This window comes from Hetaerina americana, unplaced genomic scaffold (assembly GCF_022747635.1).
Source record: "Hetaerina americana unplaced genomic scaffold, ioHetAmer1.1.p SCAF_4, whole genome shotgun sequence".
NCBI classification, from domain to species: Eukaryota; Metazoa; Arthropoda; class Insecta; order Odonata; family Calopterygidae; genus Hetaerina; species Hetaerina americana.
In genome coordinates this window covers 7,001,887-7,028,339 of record NW_027286985.1, presented here as the reverse complement: position 1 = coordinate 7,028,339, position 26,453 = coordinate 7,001,887, and the positions used below count along the sequence as shown (strand labels likewise).

Here is a 26,453-nt window from a genome sequence, read left to right as displayed (position 1 = left end):
TTTAAAAGAAAGAACATGATGCAATTTTTAGTTCTTGGTGACCGTATATGGGGTGCAGTAAATGTAATCAGGGTATGTTTATGGCAACTATGCCAAATTATGGTCTCATGAGGTGAGAAGTATATCAAATTAATTGGAAGGAATTTCAATTAAAATGGTAGGTAGAGTAAGGCCGCATTCGGGTGTTTACTCTTGAAAGGTTTCCAATCATTCAAGCTTTTTTATAATGTACTGTGAGAGGGTGATGTGCTCAAAGGGAGTGAGGAACATATTAGAAACCATGGATCGGGAGTCCTGCTGAATCCGCACTTTGACCTCTGGTCATTTGTGGTATTGTTGCCCATTGGAACACGAGTGTACAAGGACTGATTGGCCTCCCGCCCGATCCTTCGCACAAGCACGCCATGGAACACTGCCGGTACTGTTTTTACACAACGCTGGCCCCGAGTCGAATCTGTGGCTTCGCCGATGATGTTGCTTTTATATTTAAGAGAAGAGTGATTCCTGCATTGGTTGAAGAAGCTCCGTTAGCAAAAATAGATCGTCGGAAAATTTTCCTCGCGAGTGTAATCAGCGAATATTGATGTGGAGCAAAATTACAATTTTAATGGTGTAAATCGTGAGTTTGAAAATAAATCAGAAAGAAAATCAATTAAACCTAGTAAGCTACGTTGCAAAGTTTTATTACTTTCCCTCGAAAACGTTTATTTTCCATTTTATTTCTAATAGGAGTGGCTCATTTTACAGAAAATCAATTGGGATAGTTATCTTCAATAAAATACATATTTACATATTTGAACAAATAAGATTTCTCATTGTACGCCGTAATTGTGCCCCGCGTGCAGCGCCAACCTAACGTAATGCGTGACATCAATCCTACATAGATAGTAATCATGTGACAATACGTATGGACGAAGAATAACTTTGAGTAGCAAAGCGCGTGTTGCCCCTGAGGGCATAGCGAGGTCCCCACCCCCATTACTCCCGCCTGCATTCGGGAGAATTGGGCACGAATTTCCAGCAGTCCAGCGAGAGAATTTTATGAACAGGAGGAGTGGGTGTATCTGATGGGGTGGGGGATCTTCAAGTGCCGCCCCCTTGCAAATTCCGCCATCTCCCCGAGGGAGGAGGACACGGGCGTGGATGGGAGAGCGAGGAAGGGGGAATTAGGGTGAATTCGTGCGTGGGGATGAGACATCCCAAAGCAGGGAAATCCGGGGAGGGGGAGGAAGAATCCATAAAAATAAAGCCGTACAAGCAAGGATTAGGTGCCGGAAAATATTTGAGCCGCTTCGCCATTTCCTCCCAACCGACTTGCAGGCCAGCGGGCCCTGCCTCATCCCTCTACCCGTCCCACTCATCCCCCCCTCCTCCCTCTCTCTCTCACCCACACTTCACTTCGATCCACCCGGCGACCCACCAGACAGAAAGAATTTCTCTTTCTCCACTCACCCAGTCCTCATCTTTCATATTTCATCGCGCAAAAACACGATAAAATCGTCCCGGCTAAGCCCGTGTGTCGTAATGCGAGGGGCAGAGCAGAATGGGAAAGGGGCAGGGAGGTCCGGGACGACGGGATGGCATGGGCCCGCGGCGAGTGTGGAACAGGATGGCTTGCTGGATTTTGGGAGGGGTCAGCCGGGCGTCCGAGGGGATGGAGGTAGGGAGGAAGGAACCGCGCGCCGCGTATTATTTATCGCCGGCGGATAAAAATGAAGGTCTATGACGAACGCAAAAGTGTGGTAGCGTCCGCGCGGAAGCGTTTTATTTGTATCGGCTTTCGCCGCTAGTATGACATCGCGACGTGTTGGCTATGCTGTTACCCCGTTTTTTCTCTTGTTTGCAGCCGAACAGAATTCCGGATTATTATTTTTGATTGGAATATAAATTCATTTGGAAAAACTCCCGGCGAAATTTTGCGCTCAATATTTGCATGGAAAATTCGACGAGAAAAGGTTGAGAGGTAATTCGCATTCGTGCTTTAGTGAATCGCCAATTTGTTTCCAAGAACTAGTGCAGTCGAAAAATCAATTTTGCATTCCATATCTAGTGACGGAATATTTTTTCCAAATGGATTAATTTTTGTATCCCTTTTCATAATATATTGCTCGGAAAATCTATTGATGTCGTTCTCAAATTATAACCTAAAATAATTACCCTCATCCAATCATTCCATCATCTCATTCCTTCGATTAATGATTCCCTAAAACTTATCATCGTGCGTAATCAACTAATTTAAATTTTAATCATATCCAGACATTCAAATTACATATATTTAAAAGAAATTTCAAAGTTATTTAATCCAAATTAGTAAGTGATTCATAAGCCCAGACCGCCCATACGCATCTGCTGAACCCTCCCAAGAAACTCATCCAAATTAAGTCCCACTGGCTAGGCCGCCAAGCGAGACTAAAAACAGTTGTTTTTGAAGAAAAACGGGAGCAGTGGGGCCTGCTCATTCATTCCAGGTGAGGAGAGCGATTTATCGGGGTAATTAAAGAACGGCCTTTCCTCCCGAGACAGGGACAGACCTCAATTTCAAAAGTTGGCCGGGAGTTTTCATGTCTCAGTCGACGTCGTCCCCCGCACTCTGGCGTGAAAGTTTTTGAGGGACCACCCTCCTCCACCCCCCTAAACCCTCCCTCGCCCATCCGAGGAGAGTCTCCCCCGAGGGAGGGAACATTTTGGTCTCTCGCCGTGTCACGAGAATGGGTTGAATCCAGCAACCGACCTCAACCGCAATCCAACAGCACCTCCCCCATCAGGGCCACCTCCAACCAAAGCTTTTGGCGCGCCTCTACATCATGTAATGCAATGGGGTGGGGTGGATTTCCCACACAAAAACCGGATCCCTCGCCCTTTTCCGGGAAGAATTTTTCGAGAGAGAGAGAGAGATGGATGCACCTTGGCAGTGTATGTTTTGGGCATTCGAAATAACTTTGTCATTTAGGCTCAACTCGTGGAAGTAGTTGAAGCCCAGCTGTTGAGGAACAAACCGGATGAAAGGTTCGAGAAGTTGGAAACTGTTTCGAAATTTACGAGGGAGGCGAAGATAGGCACGAAACATAGAGCCGGTACACAATTATAACACCCGTATAGTTATACATTTTTAAGAACGTAATGTTTATCGTAATTATCTTACAGAAGTGCTAGCCTCTGCCACTTTATAGCATCGTTTTAAACAGTAATCATAATAATGTAAGGGATATTACCATTGGTAGTGTACCATTTAAGGGAGGTTTTGGATGGATGCAGACTGAATCGCTACACTTCCCGGCTCCATCCAAACATTATTTCACGCCCCGCGCTAAAATAAGGCCCTCTTCACCCCCACATAGGTTTTCCTTTCCGTTCATTTTAGCTTTTCCGTCGTTTCCCACAACCACATTTCAGAAACTTCCAAACTACGCCTCTCATTTTGCACCAGTGACCATGTTTCCGTGACGCACAAAACCACAAACCATACCCAAGTTTTATCGAGTCTTTTCTTCGCGTCTTAACCCAGCATCCTCGACATCCATCACCTGCCTCTTGCAAAAAATTCTTTGCCGAACTTAATTCTTCTTCATTTCCCATCAAGGTGTAAAATCCTTCAAACATTAGTAAAATGTTCCACTTGCTCTATTTTTTCCCTCCTATTTTGACATTTAACTTGTACTTTTTCCTTCTCGAAATCGTCATAACATTTGTCTTTTTTAAACTTATCCTTATCTCAAACCTTTCACATTGATTTTCCAGGGCTCAGAAATTACCGTAACCCCGTAACTATTTACCTAACTACAACTTGACTATCCACAAAGCCTACTGACTTTATAAATATTCCAACGAATCTGCCTCTTTTACCATTTCCTCCTAATGCCAAATCATTATATAGTCTATTTCGGAATCCCCGGGTATGTTCCATGTATACTTAGGTCGGTTATGGCGTCTAAACTAAGTTGCGCTCTACTGCTTCCTCTTCGAGGTCATTCCTTGTTTGTAGACAGCAGACATAACTACCCTCTCTTCCTTCGACAACCGTCGCGTTCCGATCCCGCATGGTTATCAGGTGTTATCCTCCAAGAACACCGACAATTATACCCTCTAACTGCTCGTGTACACTGTCGACCTCTCTGTAGTATGATTGCTGGGTGGCATGAAGAACTGAACAATGATTAAGTTCGTTGGTTCGGATTTTACTTATACGAATAATGTTCTATCAGCCACTTTCTCTATGTTTACTACGTTTCTTCGTTACTTTTTGTTGAATGCTTATGCCCCCCCTCGCCGGTTCTCTTCCCTTCCTCTGTATCTTACTCAAGAACTATCACTCCAGTAATCCCCAATATTCTTCCATCTCATCTCACACGACCCTAAATTATCCTTGTTTCCTCTCTCGATTTGTATTCTGCAATTTTCCCGTCCTCAACTTCGTTCTAATATTCCAAGACTCTATTTTAACTACTTCGGTCCTCTGTGCTGCTTCTTCCACTGGACCAGGATTTCGTCAGATAATGACCGAAGAAACCTACCTTTACCGCGGCCGGCCGGACACAATTTATGTGCACGGCATATGCAGTGGGCTGAGTGACGTAGTTTTCCTGGAACTTCATCTAAGCCCATCATTGTGTTTTGGCATAATGGAGATAATAATAAGATGGTTTATAGTTTTCTTCCTCAAAATGCTCCTTTAGCGTACACATCCACTAAATGGCATCTCCACTGGTTTCATTTACTTTGCAGCCGCCTCTTAGAGGAACAGACGCTGCTCGGACTACCTTTGTTCTGATTCCTATCTTTCGACCTGAATGGCATGGGTGACCCTACCACGAGCTGTCGTCATCGTCTTCGCCAGTACGGCTTTAGTGCTCATCGGAACGCCCAAGCCCTTCCACCACATCAAGTTTTTAGTCCACGGGGAGGCATGTAATGTTTTCATTTTAGTATGTTGATTTTGATATAAGGCCGAAGCCTTAAATCAAATATTTTGAGCATCGTTTTTACTGATGAGTTTGATCTCTTATTTAACTCAAAATTACATTCCCCGAAATTAGATATAGCATAACACTTTGCCTGCATAAAGGAATTTTCTGCTTGAGGCATCCCATTCTCGCAGGAAATTGAAGCGCAATGATTAAATGCCATAACTGATCTCTGCGGCTATAATATGATGGATAATCTCACAAGTAATCATTTCACCGCCGATTTTCAGTGATTCATTCATGGAACTTATTGTCATATATACGTGACGTAAAAAATGCTTGAACCTCACAAATATGCCTGTAATCTGGAACAATAAATCTGCGGAAATAATGGAACTAGTGGAGGAAAAAAAGGATCGCATGGCATTGGAATTTTAATTCGCAACATGGTATATATCCATTTTAGGATCTTTGAGAACGGCGTGACCTCCATGCATCGAAGGTCCTTTTTTTTGGCAAGCCAAGTGTTCAATGGGTATTTTCTTTCGCAGGATTTAGCATTCACGAAAAAAGTAATCGGAAACTATGCATATCTGTCATGTTTTTTTTATGACTCAACAAATTCCTTTAAATTCTTGTTTACCGATTGAGTAAAATATTTTTTCCTCGAAAAATAGTTCCACGTTCTTAATCATCATTCCAATTCAAGTCCCCGTAGCGAAATACAAATGCTAACTAATGGTTTGAAAGGAGCTTTATCGGATATTGGGGCATAATCCATATTTATGGTTTCATTTCGTCTTTATCGAAAATTTAACGATCTATTTAATATTGCTCGAGCTTCAGCGCCACTTCAAAGTAGCGTGAGAGGTGGGGGGAACGGCAAATAAAATGGAAATGCATTTGCGAAAAAAAACTCAATGCTCGCGCTTATATTTCACGGGATAAAACATTAAGCCAGTCTAAGCACTTGATTTATTCCTCATCCTCGCAGTGAACGTTTCATTATTTTTATTCTCGATTGCCCGCGCTTCCGGGTCCGAAATATCGAGCACCATTTAAATGTCGAGGTTAAAACGAAAAATGGAAACGGTAATATATCAGCCACGTAATCAATCCTGTAGGGTGCGCGGGAGGGCCCCCTCCACTCCTCCCCCCTCTCCCCCCCCCGCTTCGTTTGCTTCCTCCTCATTCTGTTCCACCCTCGAGTGGGTCGGCGGGGCCCTGGCCGCGGAAATGATTGCGGGGACGCGCCGGGCAGAGTATCGGCCACCTTACCAAGCCCATTCCCACAACCGGATTTGGTCATTGGGTAATTGGCAACAAACCCTGATCACATTCATCCGCTAACTCTTGCAATTTATTTCGCGAGATAGCAGCCAAGAGATTGTTCAACAGCGCGGCACTCCCTGCGATATAACCCCGTAATTGCTAAACTTTGGGATTCCTTTTGTCCTTTTTCTTTTGTAGCAATATCGTGATTGCATTACGTGATTCTCTTACTTAGGAGCGTTCGTTATGAATTTCGGCAGTGCACTGATCTCCCTGCCGGAACTCACGCAATGAGGATTAGAATCAAAAGAAAAAACATTCGTCCAAACGTGGAAATACTACACTGAAACCCGCGAGACTCACGCTGATGCTTGTCCCGTTGTGGAACATCCTCCAGTTAACCAGTGGGAAATTGGTTTTAACCCGTTTTGAATATGAATGTGTTGCTCTTAATGGGTTTCCATTTCATGAAATTACACGTTTGATACGATACAATCTCATTCGTCGGAGCACATTTTGAATTTGAATGACTATACGTAGCTGCTGAAATAATTCTCTTTTGAGCAAATGAATACAATCACTATAAATTACAGATTCAGGTGTGATGAACTGTTCCATAATAACAGAGACGAAGAATATTACAATTTTCCACACAATTAAGATTTATTCCCGACTAGTTTTGATGAACTACATCATTTAAAAAAATGATGTATTGGTTCGAAACTAGTAGGGAATAAATCTTTATTGTGTGGAAAATTGTAATAGCCTTCGTCTCTGTTATAATAGAATCATCGTTTTGAGTGTTCTAATGAGTGTTGAATTTCCAAATCAGCTTGCATCGTTACTGTAAAGCTCTTAGCAAAAATTCATCATCAATCACAGTCTATGTGTTACAGTGTGACTGACATCCGATTCGAAACTGAAATTGCAGCACGCGGTTAGCGGGTGATGATTCCGGTTGGACTAACCGGCACTCAGCCCCGAATTCAATGCTCCACCTCTGTTTTACATCTACGTCCACACTCTAGGCCACAAATCTGTGCAAAGGTAGGGGTCGAGAGGTGGTTAGAACACCAACCATGTATAAACAAATATTATTTCACACATGTGCACAACTGAATGCATACGACTTACCGGGATCGCGCCCCTGAGTCGGTACGCCGCCTGCCAGAGACATCCAAAACCTTCCTTGCCAGGGAAACTTATATTAACATTAATTAGGCATTCCGTGAGAGAATAGTAAAATCAAATCGGTCACACCGCAAGGATCTCTGATTAGTTTAGAAATCGGTAAAATATATTTTCACTTTAACTAAGGCTATCATTTCTTTTTTCGTGAATAAACCAATGGATCGTTTCGTTTTGGAGTTTCATAATGTGTTTATTTATATTTAAAATTTACGAGCAAAGAGAGACTACAAATGGCTATCATTCATTTTGGACTAATAAAATGGTAAAGGGTTAGTGCTTGGTGACCAGCCATGCTCTTGATAATGAATAACTTAGGAACATACACAAGTATAAGGTAACGTTGTTATAATTATTAGTTCCAGTAATGTACGACCTAAATTGGTTCTGAATAAACCCTTGGACTAAGCATTGAAAGTTAGTTATTTGATATTGGACTAATTTACCATGGGACGCATTTTCATGTAAAGAAAAAGCTTAAGCTCACTGTACAACGATTAACGTATCCATGACTCAGAGACGGTGTCTGAGGGTGTTTCAGAATGTCGAATGAGCATTTAGCAATTTCCAGAACACTTCGTGCCTCTTCGCTCTTCCGTTTTAACGCAGAGTGTTCTCACACTTACCAGATTTTATGCAGAACACTGCCTCTTATTTTTTCGTTTAGTATCATTATCAGGTAGTTGTGCGTTCAAAGGACTGGCAAGAGTCTGGTCCGGAGGAGGAGGCAGAAGGGCGCCCACGGGAAGGTGGCGGGGGGGGGGGAAAGAGGAAGGGAGAGGAGAAGGGTCGGGAGATGGGAGAAAGGGGAACCCTCCCCGCAACTCCTCTCCATCCTCCTCCGGGCCCTAGAAAAGCCAATCCTTTCGGTGCATTCTTGGTAGTGTTCTAAAAAAATCTTGTGGGGAATAACTTAAGTTATTCTTGTCATTTTAGCATGCATCGATTTCACAAAGTTACGCCGGGCACCGTCAATTATATCATGTGCTCCACCGGCCGGATGAATTAAATGTGTTTCACGTAGCACCTCCATCATCGTAGAGCATATTACTCATCATTTGGTTCCTTGGAGTGAGCAGGTGCTTCGTAGAAATAAAGGTATAGTTTGAGAAGAGTTGATACTAATTAATATGTAAATTAAATGTGGTGAAATAGCTACCATCTTCCGTTTCATTGAACCCATTATAAAATAATTTTTAATGTACAATATTTTTCAATGCACCTCTCATTTGTCATTTAATTCCGTTTACAACATGGGCACATGCACTAGACCGGGTGCTTGTAGTTTTTGATGGAGGTGTCACTCTTTCCCTCAAACAGCGCAGCGTGGTAGCCTCGATCTGAATTGAGATTCATTGATTTTTGCATGGTATAATAATTTTCAATGGCCTTTACCATTAATCAACCAATGTTTTTTTCATAAAACTTCGTCAATTCTGCCTTTTTCATAAAATCAATGAGCCGAAGGCTAAATGGATGCATCCTCCATTGTTTCATGGAAATTCTTGTAAATATCAACCCTTGGTTAATTACGGCCATTATTCAAAGTAGCAAGAAATTATGCATTCCAAGCGAAGTTAGTAGAATTTTCTGTGTTTTTTGATCGAATATTTAGCGTGGGTGCTGGATTTTGGTAGAAATTTTTCCTCAAATCGTTATGTTTTTATGACATTGCTAATTGATTTCCATCATTTTATCATGAGCTTCTTTAAATTAGATAGTAATGGTTTGATGCCTTACGCAATGTTTCAAAACAATGGTTTATTTAACAGAATGTTCGGAAAATGTCTGTGATCGCTCATCGCCAAAAATAATTGCCAAATCTTGGGTATAATCCCGCCTAAATCTCTAAATTTTCTTATTTTTTAAAATGCTCCGGTTGCATTTCTTGAGTATTAATTTGCTTAATGTTAAAATGAAGGAGATGTATTGGCACGGAAAGATTAGAGAAGCATTGCATGGTGAATCCCATTGACGTGTTTCTATGTGATTCCAGATGCAATATTTTGTTTCTTTAATCCATGCACCCTTTTACCTGATCGAACTTAATTATGCGATTATTAATATAGATTTGTTCACTTCATTAATATATAAACTCCCGTTTTTTATACATGTCTACTAATAAGTGCGTTGTTCAGGTATCATAATGAAGTAATTTTTTTGCATCGGAATATTTAGCGTTGTGCACTGTGGAAGGGGTGGACCGTTCGTGGACTCTCCCAATCATCCCTTGAATGAGCACAGTGAATGATAATATTCCCTTTTTATTTTCCATCTTCCTGGTGTCATTTGGTTCATTTCAAATTATTTTTCCGAGAAATTCTAATCTTCTTTTCTGCTGGTTTCGATTCCTTTTACGTTTTTTCCTCGTGCGGATAAGTAAAATTTTGGTTGATTTACGTCTTCGTCTACGTTCTTTTTCTTTTTTCCATGCGTTACATCTATCGAGACAGCGATCCACCGAATACAGGCCATGTTTGAGGAATCCCACATGAGTAAATTGAAGAAGGGAAGAAGAAGTTAGCCGGTGAAAGGAGAATTAAAGATCAAATACGAAAAATAAAAAAAGATTTAAGGACTCCATGAATGAGATTTTTGGATCGATATTCAGTAATGAAGATGCATCAATTAAGTTCGAAGTCAAATGATAAGTTGTGCATTGTTGAATGGAATTTCATTTTAAATTAAAGTTTAAACTAAACCCGAATTGCCTGTACAGGATTGATTTATTAATTTGTTAATTCATTAATTTGCTTTGAAACATGATTTTGCCCACAGTTTATTCTATGTATATATTCACAATAAGAGAGATAATTGAAGGAAAGAGTGACAGTTTATGGTCGATGGTTTTGATTTGCACACGCGTAGTCCTGAGTTCATGAAACGTTTCGCAATTATTGGAAGTTTTAATTCGCAGTATGTACAACTACTGCTCTGCGTGGAGAAATGTGTGGAAAATTATTTATTCGTTTTTAACCTCATCATCATCGAGGATTATTTGGTGGCAGGTCACTAAACTATCTTGTTATCTGTCAATCACTTTATTCATTCACTCATAACACCTTGCATTGACATGTCTCATTGCTTGCTTCTCGTAGTTCATTCTAGCTCTTCCTCTGTACTAATTACCCTTCATGTTTCCCCGGGGTCTTCACTAAACTGTCGTGCCTCAGGAAATGTAAACTTCCCTCTTCCTCTTGTAAGTGTCCTCCATAGGCTTATTTCTTCAGCCACTTTTCGAAGTAGGTACTTCTCCATTTGTTATGCATTTATATTCATCATTCTCCTCAAAACCATCTTCATTTCTCTGCTTCACCTATTTTGCAAGCCTTCCTATTCTATCTAATTAAACATAAAATAAGTAATAGGTTTCCTATTGTTGTAAAAATACCGTGGAAAATAAAAACGATTTCTCGAGTAATGTAAATGAAAGCGGGTTCAATTAATATTGACAGAATGGACTGCTCCCTTCATCAATCATTTTGGCATTGCCATTAATAATTTAATTCGAAAGTCTCGGTTGTAGTTGCGCCGGGGGGGTTGATGGGTCTGAGTTTTCATTAATTTAAGCTCAAGATGCTTTCAACCATTAACTACGTCTTTTGGAACCTCCGCTGGAAACATATCATTCTTTTGAATAGACTTGGCATCCTCGAAGTTCAGGCTACGTATGTCGCATGACTCGTTGAGCGACGCAATGTCATTTGTACATATAAAGCCAGTGATAAATGGAGGTATGGTAGTGTTCCGCACCCATTTTGTTTTCTCGGTTATCAATGACGGGTCGTAAATTTTATAAGAATTTGGTTACGGGTGAGGAAAAAATAAAATATGACCATGTATATGTGAATATGACAGTCTGAAACTGGTGCGTCTCCAAAATACTTTTCGGCGATCATTTTTGGATGCATAGCTTTATGGTGGAAAATTCGGTACTCAAAGAGTCTCTCTACTGAGCACACATAAAACTTTTTCCTTTTAAAATTATTTCTATATCTTTTTGTTCTATTTTTACTGTAGTATAGCCAATTACTCTTTGAGTCATTACCATTAAATAATATTTAAGCGTCAAGCAAAAAAATTTGATCTTACAACACGAAAAGCCAAAAATACATGTAATTTGAATTCAGGCTTTGGGTAATAATAAGAGGCTACACGTTGAACCCTAGGATATTTTGTCACGGGTGAGAATACATCAATTGAGGTTTCAGCCATTCCTCAAATATTTTGGAGAATGGCGTAATGCCGTTTTCCAGAGATTTTAACCTATCAAATTATTTTCTGGAAGTTGTGCCTGTTGTGTGTCTTACATTTTGTATCTCCTGTGACTTGGGAGCCAAACCCACTCGCACGGTACGGAAGCGCTGGTTCTAATCGAGCGTCCCCTCCAAGATGCAACCACTCTCCCGATGCTGACCGCCCTTTTTTTCTCTCTCACGCCAGAATGAAGTGGGCGCTTTTGCTGCTCGTGGCCGCGGCGGTGGTGGCCGTGTCCTATGCCGAGGGAGAGATCTGGGAAGAGGACGAACGGGAGGTCCTCATCCGGAGTGAGCGGGGAGCTGCCAAGAACAGGAACAATAAGACAAGTAGGCACCCCATCCGGCTCCTCCCTCGCCCCCTGACCCACTCCAACTCATCCCCCCCCACCCTTTCGTCCTTATGACGATATATCGGAGTCATCACGATCCGATCGTTAAAAGGCCGATTCATATATATCCATATATATCTATATCCTCAATGGATATATATATATATATATATATATATATATATATATATATATATATATATATATATATATATATATATATATATATATATATATATATGTCCATCCAAAAACCTACCTTAACCGGTAGATTACCTAATAATTTTATACACACACACACACACACACACACACACATACATATATATATATATATATATATATATATATACACACAGGGTGCGGCAACATATTTTCCTTTTTTGATAGCGTTTCGCGTTTGAAAAATAAAGTTATGTTGCCGCACCCTATATAGTATGTTTGTGTCCGCATAACGATATCAGGGGTATTTTTGTCCCTGGATTATTTCCCCAAATTACTCTTCAAGTTGCCCCTATGTTGTGTGGTTGGGGCGTGTTTAGTTACCGATCATGAAAGCAATTAATTATTGTCGTAAATGAGTATTTGATAACACTTCAGTCATTCAGTACGTATTGTTTTCTACTGTTGTGATCTTGAATTGTCTAAGGGGGAAAAGCTCTCACGATTCATTACTCTACTTTCAAGAGGTGAAGTTTCATTCTTTGTTTGAGCCACTATCATTCTAGGTTTTCTAACAATCACGTGGCGCTTTGTGGTCATTCATAACGATTTTCATGGTGGTACCGAAGCGCATGTGCCAAGTTTTCTTACCTGAAGTACCATAGCTTGATATTTTTCCACCCTCTTTTGTATGTTCATCGAATTTCTTTCTTTTTATAAGTCTCAGATCTCTGATTTTAGATGTTCTCTAGAAGTATATTTTTATGAAATGAGGATGGCGGCATATGCACCTATTAATGTTTTTCCAATGCAATTGAAAAAAAAACTTAAATGAACGCGAAAGTCGGTTTTATATTTGAGAATCGAACTCACTTTGTACTAAGATCTAAGATGGTTGAAATGCACACACCATTAAAGAAGCGATTTCTTTTCCTTGAGCCATCTACAGTTTTCCATGAAGATAAGATCCTAAATGTACACAGCTGGGGTGATGCTGGGAAGAGCGTCCAGAGGCTTCGACCGGATTTTAAACGCGTGCACCGTTGAACTCTTCAGTAGCCACACATCCAATTTACTTGTCTATCACGCCTTAATGCCACGCATCCAAGGCATTAAGTGGGCTTTTAGTACCCCTGAACCTACGCACGGGGGCATTGCCTTGGTCCCCTCCTTACCCAACCTACCCGCGCAGTGTGTTCAAGACACTGAGTTTCATAGATATTCGTACTTCCACCTCTTCACCTCAAGTTCCTTTCCCGTTCGACAAAGGAAAACCTGGCACCCGGCTGAGAAATAACAACCCCCCCGAGCATGGACGAAGCACGTGAGGGTGCTATGACAGAGCGTTGCAACTGTGTTCTCATCGTCTAGATTCGTTTTGCTCTCTGGGGTGGACCATCAAGAAGGGATATCATCACGTAGTCCTAGATCTCGGCCCTGGAGGACGGGAAGTTCCCCTAGAGACGAGCTCGGTGGCCGAAATATTTACGGTCTCGCTGAAAGCGGGTCGGTTGCAGGGGCGGGTCGGACACGAGGTCAAGTCTGCCCGCCTCAAGCATTCCTCCCCGTCGACCCATTTTCGGAGGCGGGGCACGGATGGGGGAGGGAAGGGTTGCTTGGGATCCGGGCCAAGGATCCTGGCGAATAAGGAGAGATATGCATTTATTTATGCGGCGCCGCGGAGACTTTGGATGAGGCTCTTTTAATATTTCACACGTAGCCCTTGAGTTGTACGATATTATATTTCGTCATGTCTCTCATCATGTGACATTAATGTCATTCAAACTTCAGATTGTCCTTAGTGCTTAATTTAAAAAAAAATTCTATGAGCAGCTATTACAAGGAGATACTCCCTGAGTCAGGTATAACTATTTAGATCAATGCCATAAAGCTAGTCAAATAATTGTGATCGTAATTGTGTCTAATATAATTTTACAGGTACATCAGTAAACTTCAAAGAAATCCTGTTCGTTCATGGTAAGATTTGTCATATACCTGGTGTTTCCACCATATTGGAAGTTAGCATGCCATCATTTCGCTTTGGATGAAAAAAACCATAAACACAGTAATCAACCCGAAGTTTGGTTTGTTAGGTGATGGTAGAGTTCACCCAGGACTAAGCCCTGTACAGTGTTTGAAAAAATACATGCTCGAAACCTGATGAAGTCTAGTGGGAATAAGGAATAATGTATATACGATGCATGAGGAAACTACATAACCTGAAAATAATGTTTCAACATGTGATCTCAGTTTTGTTCCTTGGTTTCTCTAATTGTTTCTAGAGAACTTATCATTTTTAATGGAATCGCAAGAAACACTACCACGGAATTCGTTGTCATAATGATCTGATCTTCTAACTCAACGGAATAATTGTGACTGTAGAAGTTATTAGTGAAAATTTGCGTCATTTTCACTTAATTCAACTTAATAATAGCAGTCTAGTAGCCCCTTTACGTTAAAAAATTACAATATCATTCATGTATAAAAGGGAATGTAAAACTAGCAAAAAATATTGTCAGCGGAAACATAGTCGTCGTAACTTGCTGTTGTAAATCGCGAGTGTTCAGCATTATTTGCACGGCAAATAATGGTGCGAAAAGTCATAACAGAACGCAAATTGCGGATAGCTTTGCATCATCACTTTAGAAGTCATGTTGCGTGTCAGTAAATATGAACTGTAATAATGCTTTTCAGTAATTGGTCTTGGCATCATATTGCGTTAGTTATATTAAAAGTTTAGGAGTCTTATCAGCAATTCTAGTTTATTGAATTATTGCTGAGGCCAATTGATGTCTACGTCAAATTTTACCTTATTGCAGAAGAATTTCTTATATTGCGATTTAATAATACTGAGCCTCAAAAAAATACATGGTATCAAATCAAAAATGTTTCCTCCTATTTCTCCTGTGGTTTATCGCATTTCGCGAATTTCAGCAGACAGAAATTTGGCATATATACGTATTTGCGGCTCAAATATTGCATTATAATTGGATCAGAATTATTTGACTTGAATTTAAAAGTAAGATATGCCATTTTGCTGTTATATAGTATTCTTGGATTTAGAAGGCTTTGAATGCCCACCTATATCGAGTCGTCCTGCACCCGCGTTGGCACAGGGGACGGCGGTGCCTTCGCCCGCGCTGGGTTCGATTCCCATCGACACCTCCGCTCGGCCGTCGTGACTGTCATTGCCATGATTTAAACCGAGAGGCATTCCGAGAGGGGCGGGATGACTCGGATCGCCTCGAACGCAAATACGACTGGGAAATGAGGCGGAGTATTTACCGATTCCCACGGCGACGTAATGCGATTAATTCCGCGCGGGCGCCCCGGGGGCCTCAGCACGCCCACCCCTTGCCCCCCCCTTCTCCCCGCCTGGAAAGACCCGCCCATCCGCCCTCAAGTGCCCTCACCGATGCTACCTGCGCTCGGGCAACCAAGCCCCCCCCCCCCCACCCATCGATTACACCAGATTGCGCTCCCTTCCGCCTCCTCCCCGGAGAACCAATTAAGCCCTTTGTTTCCTGACGACGCCCCTCCGCGCACCCTGGCATCAGGCGTGCTTCGTTATTGTGGGATCCGCTCTTCTCTCGCTTCATCTTTCCCGCCCTCCCCCTACCCTTCGCTCCACCCCTCCCTCCCTCCCTCCCGCACATTAAGTTTTCAATCGTTTGCGGTCAAAGCGGGTGCGGGGCGGATGCCGCGGGCCAAAGCACCCCTCCTCCTCGGGGTACCTCTCGTTTCGGTCAGGGATCCTGCCCACAATGCCCTTCCTCCCCCCTCCCAGCCCCGCCTGTGTTTTGGCGATTACCCTCGGACATACCCTTTCCATCCCACTTCCGAATCTCCCTCTCTCTCTTTCGAAATCGCCGGCAGGCCCTCTTGGTGCTCACGGTAAATTATGACATTATCCCCCGCCGGTTTGGGTGGACCGGAGGGAAAGACAATCGACCAATGGATTTCCCCCAAACATTTTTTTCCTTCCAGGATAAAGGTCTGCTGGTCTTCCCCAGCAGGATAAACGCACTTAATTCAGCGACGGTGATTTCTTTAACGACACCTCCTCCTCGCTCCTATATCACGGCCTCCGAATCTTTATCCTTATTTATGGACCAGGAGCAGTGGAAAAATTTCTTAGTGAAATCCGACAGCGAAAGCGTATACTTTTAAAGTGCCCTATCACTATGACTACGAAGTGATCCATTGTATACTCCTGGAATCCTCAAGTTACAGAGATTGATGCAGAAGTGACGAGCATCTGTTTGGCGATTTATGGTAAACAGTGATTCAACTGCATAATAGAACTGACCAAACTATATCATGTATCGCATTTCAACATATATTAACTGGCACATTCATCAAGTAATATATATATATATATATATATATATATATATATATATATATATATATATATATATATATATATATAATGGGCTGACACAATATAACACAAATAGAAAAGAATAGACACATTTAAAAGAACACTCACACGGTAAATTGTTCGAGCTTTCGGCCCTCTCAGAGGCCTTCTTCAAGAGAGAGACTCCAAGAGACTTCAAGAGAGACTGAGTCTCTCTTGAAGAAGGCCTCTGAGAGGGCCGAAAGCTCGAACAATTTACCGTGTGAGTGTTCTTTTAAATGTGTCTATTCTTTTCTATTTGTGTTGTATTGTGTCAGCCCATTATTGTGCCGCTCGTGTGAGTTTTTCCGTACAATCGTTATATATATATATATATATATATATATATATATATATATATATATATATATATATATATATATATCATGTTGTTTGTTTAAATTAAGTTGGTTTGACCTTAGGGCCTGACGGCACAGGATGATGTTTAGATTCGGGTTTTATACAATCACAAGCGGACGTTCATGTAGTCGGGTGACCGAGCACTCACGTACGACCAGCGTAAAGAGCCGCGAATCAGCATCGCGAAAAGTCGTGATTCATGACTGGTATACGTCAGCGCTGACGATCGTGCCGAGCCGAAATTATTTGCGTTAAAATCAGTGCGATATCTCCGCAGCATCCCCCCTCCCCTCCCGCGGCTCTCGGTGGATCACCTGGCAAGGCTCTCCACTCGTTGAGTTAACTTGTGAACCCGTTCAACTCCAATGCTGGTCCTGACATCTCTTTCCCAGCACCCTTGGCGCCTTTCTTAATCGGTACACGTTTTTTTGTAGTGTGTAGCTCACAATGAAACGTTGATATTTTAAACTCTTGAATGGCAACTGGGCCATGGCGTGCGAAATTTCATCCATACGTACAATTTCAGACGATGTGATAGCCTGTGATTCGAGTTTTTGACCGCTGATTTGAGGTCGCGGGTTCAAAGCCGGGCGATGCTTTGGGAGAGTCAGGGGCTGCGCTGCTCCTGGGATGTGTGATTTTTTCAGTCACCTGGGAAAGCGACATCGTCAAAGGAAGGGACTTCACCCTACTCCGGCCTTCTATGGTGTAGTATCGTGGCAACATCTTCCATTATAGGAAGAGAAAGAATAAGAGAGAGATGGATGTGTTTAAGAGTTCATGTATTTATGTGTATGTTCAATTACATAGTCTCATTTATCTGGAAGTACATATTCATTAATAATTAGTTGGTACCTTAGCACCACCCAAAACATTTCCTTGTGGTGTCTCAAGGAGTTTTATGGACACATATGTACATGAAATGATTAGGAAAATCGAGGAACTGGAGCAAGAAGAATCAGAATTGATTACAAGTCGGCTGAGAGCTGAAATAATATGCACCTACTTATGGAAATTATGTAACTCTTCACATTATAAAACCCCTTTTTCTATGGGAGTGACAAGAGGTGATTGTCCGCAAGGATGCAATTTTCGAATTAAATGTAGATAGGAGGTTAGGAACTGGTGGGAAATTTATAACATAGAAAACATTGAAATAAAAACAGAATTTGAAATTAATGTGTCACTCAAAGTCAGTCCAGGGCATGCGGTGCTGATGTTTCTCTGCCACTCTCCCAGTGCCTTTGAGCAGCGCCTGTCTGGAAATAAATTGTTTGGATAATGGTGGTCTGAGAGGTAAAAAAGACCATGAAGTTCGTGTAAAAATTAATTATATAGAATTTGAAAGGATAATTAAAATATGCATAGAAAAATCATTGCCTGAGAGAGTTCAAAGTTGTGTTCCGAACGAAAGGACATGAAAACTATGAATCACAAAATATCACCTGGTAAAAAATATGCTTATTGCTGCAAGGGAAAGCTTGAAGATCCAAAAGTAATGAACGAAAATCCTAATCAAACCCAAGTTCAAAAGAGTGATCAGTTGGTCTAACCGCGAGTACGAGCTAAAACGTTTTACAGCGTTGATGGCATATCTTTTCATTTAATTTCACTGACCGCTGCACAAGATCTTTCTTCTTGCATTTCCCCCGGCTCTTTGCCCTCTAAGGAACCTAAATCAACCTCCCTCCGCCGTACATTCAGCGATCTTCTCCGACAAGCTAGTAATAAATTAACCGAACATTTCTCTCTCTCTCTGCGTGACTACATTCAATGAACTACCGGAGCCATCCGAGCCTATGTTTTATGTGTCGCATTCTCCCCAATTGGCACCATGGGTCTGTCTCTCACATAACTCGAAGAGAAATGAGAAGTCCGCAGCATTTTGCTGCCAAAGATACGTCCGTTCCCGATGATGTGCCAAAGATGCGCCCTTACAGATAGTATACCGTAAAGTTGTTTCGTTTTCGTTGTTTAGTTAGGTATTAATAAACTAGAGGAATCAGCATTCGGTGGTGGAAAGGGTATGTAAGGATAAATTTCGTCAACAAAAAATAAGTTAATCACTATTTATCAAACAATTACCCCAAAAACATCCAGCAGTGGAATTTTACAGGAAATTATATGCTCCAAAGTTGATAACTAATTCTCTAACCCCAGAAGAATAAAAGGCCAACGAGGTGGGAGGTGAACTCGCGATCTCTGAGCTTGTTGAAGTAATCCCGCCGCCACTAGTTCCACCGAGGCCGGCGGGGTAGCGCCCTACTCATATGCACTATTTCCGAAGGTGCGTTCAGTGTGGACAAAATCAAAGAAAAGATAATTATATCTAAAATTAACGTTTGCTGCCATGGAACTTTTAGTTCGGGAAATAGCGAAGGAAATATTGATGTCGTTGGTTTTTTCTCTATCGATCGATGCGTCAGTCCACTAACGGTCATCGACACCGCCACTAAATGACTTGATTTGGAATAATACGTAACATGGATGTAGCGTTCTGATTGAAATATTTTCTCAAATTTACGCGTACAAAATCCAGCCAGCCGTGGAAGCTCCTGTCGGTGATACACCAGCCTGTTAGCCCAAAGAGTTCTGATTTCAATCCCTCCTCAGATTTGACTGTTACCTTCGATATACCTGATACCGAAGTATACCACTGCTGCTACTCCATTGCCCATCCTTTTTTGCCATTTTCAATTATTTTCCGGCCGAATAGTTAATTTTTGTCATTTAGAGATGTTGGCTCAATCTTATGGTTACCGCTGATCAAGCTCTGATAACTCCATATACTCTACACAGTCTTTCAAAAATAGGTTTCAATAAAATATAAAATACTATGAAGTTTCAAGATTACGTGGTTAAAAATACATGATCCTAAAAATGTAATGATTTTTTACCCAAAGCCAACGAAACCAGAAAAATAATGCCGTGAATTAAAAATTAAAAGAAAATTCAGGCAAAAAACCTTTTTGGGATACAACATTTTTCAACATGGAGGATTGGAACAGCTTAGTTAAAAAGCTTATCTTTAAACCCTTCCTAACAGTATAGAGTAATTTCAGGGAGCACTTCATGACCTAATTAAATGTAAATGGGATTTATATATGGCGCTAAATAATATTTTATGTAATATCAAAATAACTATGTGTGCGCATATCAAAATCGGGAATTGGCCTAATATTTTGCTGAATTATATACATTGCTGAATTAAATAATATGAATTCCTGACCAAATATTTATCAAAAATCATCTTGTGGATGTTGACAGGCACAATTTATTTGATTACTTTTTCCATACTCCAACGAGACAGAAATCAAATACCTAGTTTGCCTTTTCCTCTTTGTTTATTCAACTCCTAGCAAAATGGATATTTTTCTTATTGGTTTCAAGATAATAAATCAAATAATAATGCTTTACCACTCAGGAAACCATTTCATGTCCACTAAAATGTGTCTAGATTCAAGAAATACTAACCGTTGTTCAGCGAATACAATTTTTAGCTAAAAAATTTTCAAGCGACGTAATAAGATTACTCGACTCCTTTTCAAGTTCAGCGGCAACGTGCTTGAATACGAGTTCATTTGCTTATGCGTGCTCATTTCGGAAACAACAGGAAGACTTCGTTATCCACGGAGGAACAAAGACATATGGGCAATAGTATGGCCCAAGGTTGACTGTTCTCCCATTGCCGTGGTGACAAGTTATGATTCTGGTTGACAGTTAATGCATTATGCAGCAATTTCCAGTGTTTCTGATTCGCTCTGCAGTCTTGTCGTCCAAACATGTCTCTCATGTATCGCTCATGTTGATACGTATGGAGAAGCTTCTGTTCACGACCTTGTGTTCATAAAAAATGACTTAAATTTCGCATTATCCATGTCCGTGTTCAATTTATTCAAAATAGCATTCTTCCTTGAAGTTAAGCCTCGAGTCACGGACAAGTGTGGGACAAAAATGGAGATTTTTTAGAAAATTTAAGGAAAATAGAGTTCACTCATGGAACTTAACCTAATAAATGAATCAACTATAAAATAAACCAATTAGTGGTTAGCCGTGGTGGTCATTTTTCCATTACGTACTGGCATCTCAAAACTTTCGCTCTTATCATTTCCCAGAATCCAAGCGTTGTAAGCGTGCGTACTTGTAATGTTGTAATGAATTGAAAAATATCGTTGTTAGCATTTGACCATTTAAATTCACAAATTCTTGCATTAAAGGGCACTACATAAAATTCCAAAAACCTTAATATATTTACATCTTGGGAAGAATAAATAAATATTAATCAATTTGACTAAATTGAAACGAATTAATCCTCTTCAATGGAAATTATATGGTAATCATTATTAGAAATATTAATGTATTACTGCAATTTACTTATTTGGGATCAATAAGATCATATCACAACGTATTGGGTAAATTTTAATTTTCAAATGGTATAATCGACTCTTTGGACATCACTTAGACTAGGGTAATGTACAAAACATGGCCTAGTTAACCATGGTCGGTTAACGCTAATGTAAATTCGTCTTTCTCTGTGAAAATAATTAAATTTTATCATTTTTTCTTTTTGACACGCTTCAAATGTATTGCTTACTTGTGCTTATATTTCCTTTTATTGTAAAATATCGTCATCAAGAAGACTTCCGTGATAAAATTTAATGGCTTTCCGGAACTTGCTGAATGATTTTTAGAGTGGTATCTCGAATCGAGAACCCACGCCCAGTGAAGGATTATTACCCAGCCAGATGGTTTTTGGGCCATATCCTCTCGGACTTTTTTTTGTTTTTATAATCATGATAAAGTATTTATAGACCTATATGAATTACTATAATTTCTAAACCTTACAATCCGCGCAAGACATAAAAATACTGCCTTCCTCTGATATGAATTTACTTAGCATTAGTCGGAAAATATTTTACCTTTGTCTTGTTTTCTTTAACGATTTAAATTAAAAAAAGAACTGGATTAATAAATCTACCATTATATTACGTCCACAGATTTATAATGCCACCCGTGCAATATTATTTTTTCCGTAATTCTGTCAAGATTCTTGAATGGTAGAGTTACCGGAGTATTTGTTGCTGTCGTATGGCAAACTATTCTCCACATCTCTTCGGATTGGCACAAGTGATAATTTTACAATGACTGTTAATTTTACTAAAATGTTAAACAATGTCGTGCCTTCTCAGTTTTGTTTTAATTTACTGAGTAAACAAAAAATTGTTAATATTTTCCCACAGTTGACAAAATTCGGTCAGAACTCTCGCAAACACTCGTCCTCTTATTTCACTTCATTCATTGTATATCATGGCGCGACATTCGAGGTTTTCAAAGTACACTTATTGCTATCTCTCCAAGTGATCCAATATCATTTTTATAGGCAAGTGATGCGCGTGTAAAGGAAATTTGGGTTATTATTTATCAATCCTTTCGATCAATAAACCATTCTATTTTTTATGCTCTTTTGTCCGGGGTGTTTATGTGAGTACGGTGGTGCTAAACTAGAAAAAGGTGAGAAACTGTTGTGTCCACTTTCGTTATCGGAGAATGGAGAGTGTTCTTAGGTTCAGGGGGGGAAGTAATGAAATGAAGAAATTATATAGAGTAATCAGATGTGGACAATTCCGTTTACCCTCTATGATATACGGAATAAAGAGTATTAACAATTATTACGAATTGTATATCACCTCATCCTCCAGATGGCATTCCATAATTATTTGAAGATCTCTCTGCGTGCCAACCGAGAGGGCATCGAAAAAGAGGTCCGCCTCCGAACCGTTTCAAACCGAGTCCCTCGGCATGGGAAGGGAGTACACTGCTTGATTTTCGCGAAAGCGGGGAGCAGTAATATGATAGGCATGGTTCTAAGACCATGGTTATAATTATCGGACACCGAGGATTGATTGCGCAAAAGCCTGTAGCCACTAAAAAATAATTGAGATAATTTCGAGTAATAGCATTGTCTGCAATTGCTGAGAATAAGCTATACAGAAGTATTGTCGTGCATTTACGTTAACTTAATAAAATTATTTGTAATACAGTCCTCACAACTAAGGATAAGGGTTGATCATGAAATATTATCGATTTCCTTTGGCATTTTATTTACCTGTTGATGTTTTGGCAAGAATGTTTCATGCGCTTCATTTTCTATCGGCACACCCTAATGGAAACCTTTTGAGTGCGCTTTGGCTCCGCATGTTGTTTTCAAGGAGCCTGAAGACCATGAAACACGAGGAAATCCTTCATTGGTTGACTTTACGGAGATAAAAATCCCTTCATATCGTTTTGGGTGGCGTGCTAAGTTCGCTAAAACTCTTTTCGAAGAATCGTCATGAAAAGTATCATTTGTGTTATTTCAATGTTATTTTCCATAAACTTGGCTTATGAACTTCAGTAAACAACGTGTTTTTTTATCCAAAGAATACGTGTAGTTAAGTTCCTAGCTGCATTGAAATGAGATTTATTCTGCTAATGGAGTAATATTTTTATCATTCTGTTCATTGGTAATACTAATTAATTTCAAAATAGCACCAATGGTAACTTCTTTCACTAATACTAGCAGTGTTGTTCAAGCCTATTAAGTTCTTGATACGGGAAAAAGGTCCTTGGAAAAGGGGAAAAATCCTCTGAAAAAGGAATCCTGGAGAAGGGAATTTTTTTGTGGTATTCTGGCGGACACCCTTTCTGGGTCATTTGATCAGGGCTCGAGTGCACATCCGATCCTCCATTGGCGTCTCCAGTTTCGGAGCTTCGTGGAGAAATCTGGCGGAGGGCGATAAGGGAAAGAAAGCGTTGGCGACGTCCGCGTCGATCGTGGTTATCCCATGGGGGAGAGGTGGCGGCGGGTTTAGCCGGGAGGGAAGGGGGGATGGAAAGGCCGCGGGGCGATGGCACGCCCATGACTCTCTCCCGCCCACCCTCGCACACACTCACGACGCGCTACCCCCATCACCCACAAACCCCCCTCCACCCCCCCCGCACCAATCTCTCCTTCCCTTCTCGAAAATCTCCACCCTCCCTCCCTTTCTCCAGAGAGCCGAGGGCGTGGATGCTTTTTCCCCCCTCGCTACTCAAGGGCTCACTAATTAGCGGAAACCGGCTCTTTGAGGGGAGTCGAGATGTTCAGCCGCTTCGTGTGTGGGACGGGAGGGAGGAAAGAATGAAAGGAAGAAAAAAAATGAAAGGGAGGAAGCCCATGGACCTCTGTGGGGGGTTGGGTTTGACTTTGCCGCGATTGGGAGCCATCGGGAGAAGGATGTGAGATCGCTTGAGGGCGGAGGAAACGTCTTTCTCGAAGCCTCTTTCAACGCCGCTCCCTTTTCTTTCGCCCCCCCCCTCCCCCCCCCGCCTCCGAGACCTTCTCGCTGGCGATTGGGGTGGAGGAGAATGGGATTCAAGTGCTCGACTCGGAAGCCTTGGCGTCTTATTCTCATCCGACGTGGAGAAGTGCAGAAACAATTTCCTAATGTAACTCTTGAATGGGAGAGATAATATCGTAAGTTCTTTGATTTCTGCTTTGAATTTGCGGAAATTTACGTCAAAATGCATGGTTATGTCGGTGATAAATTCGTAATTTTTGGGAAAAAAAAGAAATTTTTGCTGCCACATGAGGAAATGGCAGTCAGTCTGTCTTTTAGTGACTTGTTATTCTAAAATATCCTATCTGATTTTGATCAGTGCTTGAAAATATTACAATATCCGTCGAAATGCCCGATCTATATGCCGGCGAATGGATGAAATACTGAACTCTTTTTACTCATTTGCTTTAGTAATTAGTGATCTGTCTCAGCCTAGGCGGGATACATTAATCAATTAGAGCGGTCATTGTTTTCAGTGACTGTCACAAATTTGAATTTCAGCTTTCATTTTTAATTTACTAACCTGACGGTGGTTACATATTGTTTTAAATTTAATGATTTATTTGACTGTGGTTGCATATTGTATTTAATATTGAAGCCTACAATTATATAGAGAGGCACGGTTTTCAGGGTGTACACCGCTCGAAAATTTGAGTCAATAAATCAGAATGGTATTCACCGATCACCCATAAATTACAGGATCAGATTAAAGAGGAGGCTTTTTTGGGTCTTGCTCTTTCCCTTGGCCTTTTTTGTCGGATACTAGGCAATAAATTGTAAACTGATGGCACCTCCTTTGGCAGTGCCTTCCAATCCCCTTCCTGAAAAACGTTTTCAAGCTTTTTGTTAAAGTGGATGTACCAAAAGACTGAATAAACTATAGTGTCTGGTTGGAGACACGCAGTGGCAACGGATTTCGCATGAAGCTTTTAGGTTGTTAGAAGATCCGAGCGGATGTAATCGCTTATTGCCATGAAGTGAATTAAATTTCTTCCACAGTAATTAAAATTCCACAGAATTATAGGAATGTGGTGATGAGGTGTGGAGTGCAAATCGAAATCCCTCCCCATTGCCCCTCCTTTGTGTTTCTTTTTTGTCCCATGTCCAAGATATTTCATTCGGGAGCAAGGCGTTTGGGATTCCGTTCCCAGACACATGCCGACAGGAGGCGAGTGGGGTCGAGGGGAGACGATATTCCGCCCACGTTGGCTGCGGATGCCGCTCGCGGGGACGCCGGGAGGGACCGTGGGAGATCTTCCCGAGATAAAAGCGCGGGGTAGAGATGAATGGGAGACGTGAGAGGCAATGCCATTCCTAATGCGTGGCACATCTTCCTATTCCTTCTCGCTGCTTGGTATTCCCCGCTTCCCGCCCCCGCACCCCCGCCGGGAGAGTTCGTGCGGGTCGGCGGAGGGAGAAAGGGTGCGGCGGGGAAGAGGTGCTCCCCCACCCCGCTGCTGCACGCATCAGCGGAGTTGGTGTCGGCGGTTGCGACGTCTCATCTCCCAAAGGCGCGACTCCCCAAGATTTTCAGACCCTCCTCCCGCCCGGGCAGGCCCCGCCACCTCTGCCTCCGCTCCCGGACCCCCGCCCCTATTACCACTCCCTAACACCGATCCCCCAACCCTCCCCCAACCACTCCCTCATGCAAGCGCACCACGCTGTCCAAATATATGACGTCACCCTTCTCCTCATCCAACCCCTCACTCCAAACGGTGATGGGAGGGGGTGGGGAGGGATTCCGAGGGGTCGGCGAAGAGGGTGGCAGTAGTCGAACAGGATGGGGATCTATGGGGCGGAGGGGTGGGATGAGAATCAAGGCAGCCGACACAAATACGATCGAGAAGGCAGTCGATCGGAAATACATCGAAAGTCTTCTTGCAAGCGAGCTCAAAAGAGGCGGAGACCGTTTCGCATAATGGGATGAATAGGATTTCGCTGTAGCGTTGAGGATAGGAATACCGGTGGCAGGGAATTTATTGTTCCGCTGCCCCCTAAAACCAAGATTATCCCCGAGGCGATGAACGGCACAAGAGGTACCAACTTCGGCGATTGCGAAACATATCAAGTGGAACAAAGCTGATGATGAGGAAATAACGTCGAGGAATCGGAAAATAAGCGACATTTGGATGAAATTGTAAGGCATGCATATATACTTCTAGGTGTCGCAGAATCACGGTTATTATATTATTCTATTCGTAATTCACGAGTCGAAAACTTAA

At 41.6% G+C, this 26,453-nt stretch overlaps 1 protein-coding gene across 1 annotated transcript in view; it reads left to right on the top strand.

Annotated features, from left to right (window-relative positions):
* miple1 (midkine and pleiotrophin 1) overlaps positions 1-26,453 on the top strand; it is a 126,490-nt gene that overhangs the window by 55,514 nt on the left and 44,523 nt on the right. Inside the window, exon 2 of the mRNA XM_071590217.1 lies at positions 11,805-11,947. Coding sequence (XP_071446318.1) covers positions 11,806-11,947 — 142 coding nt within the window. The 5' untranslated portion in view covers position 11,805. The remainder of the gene's footprint in view (positions 1-11,804; positions 11,948-26,453) is intronic.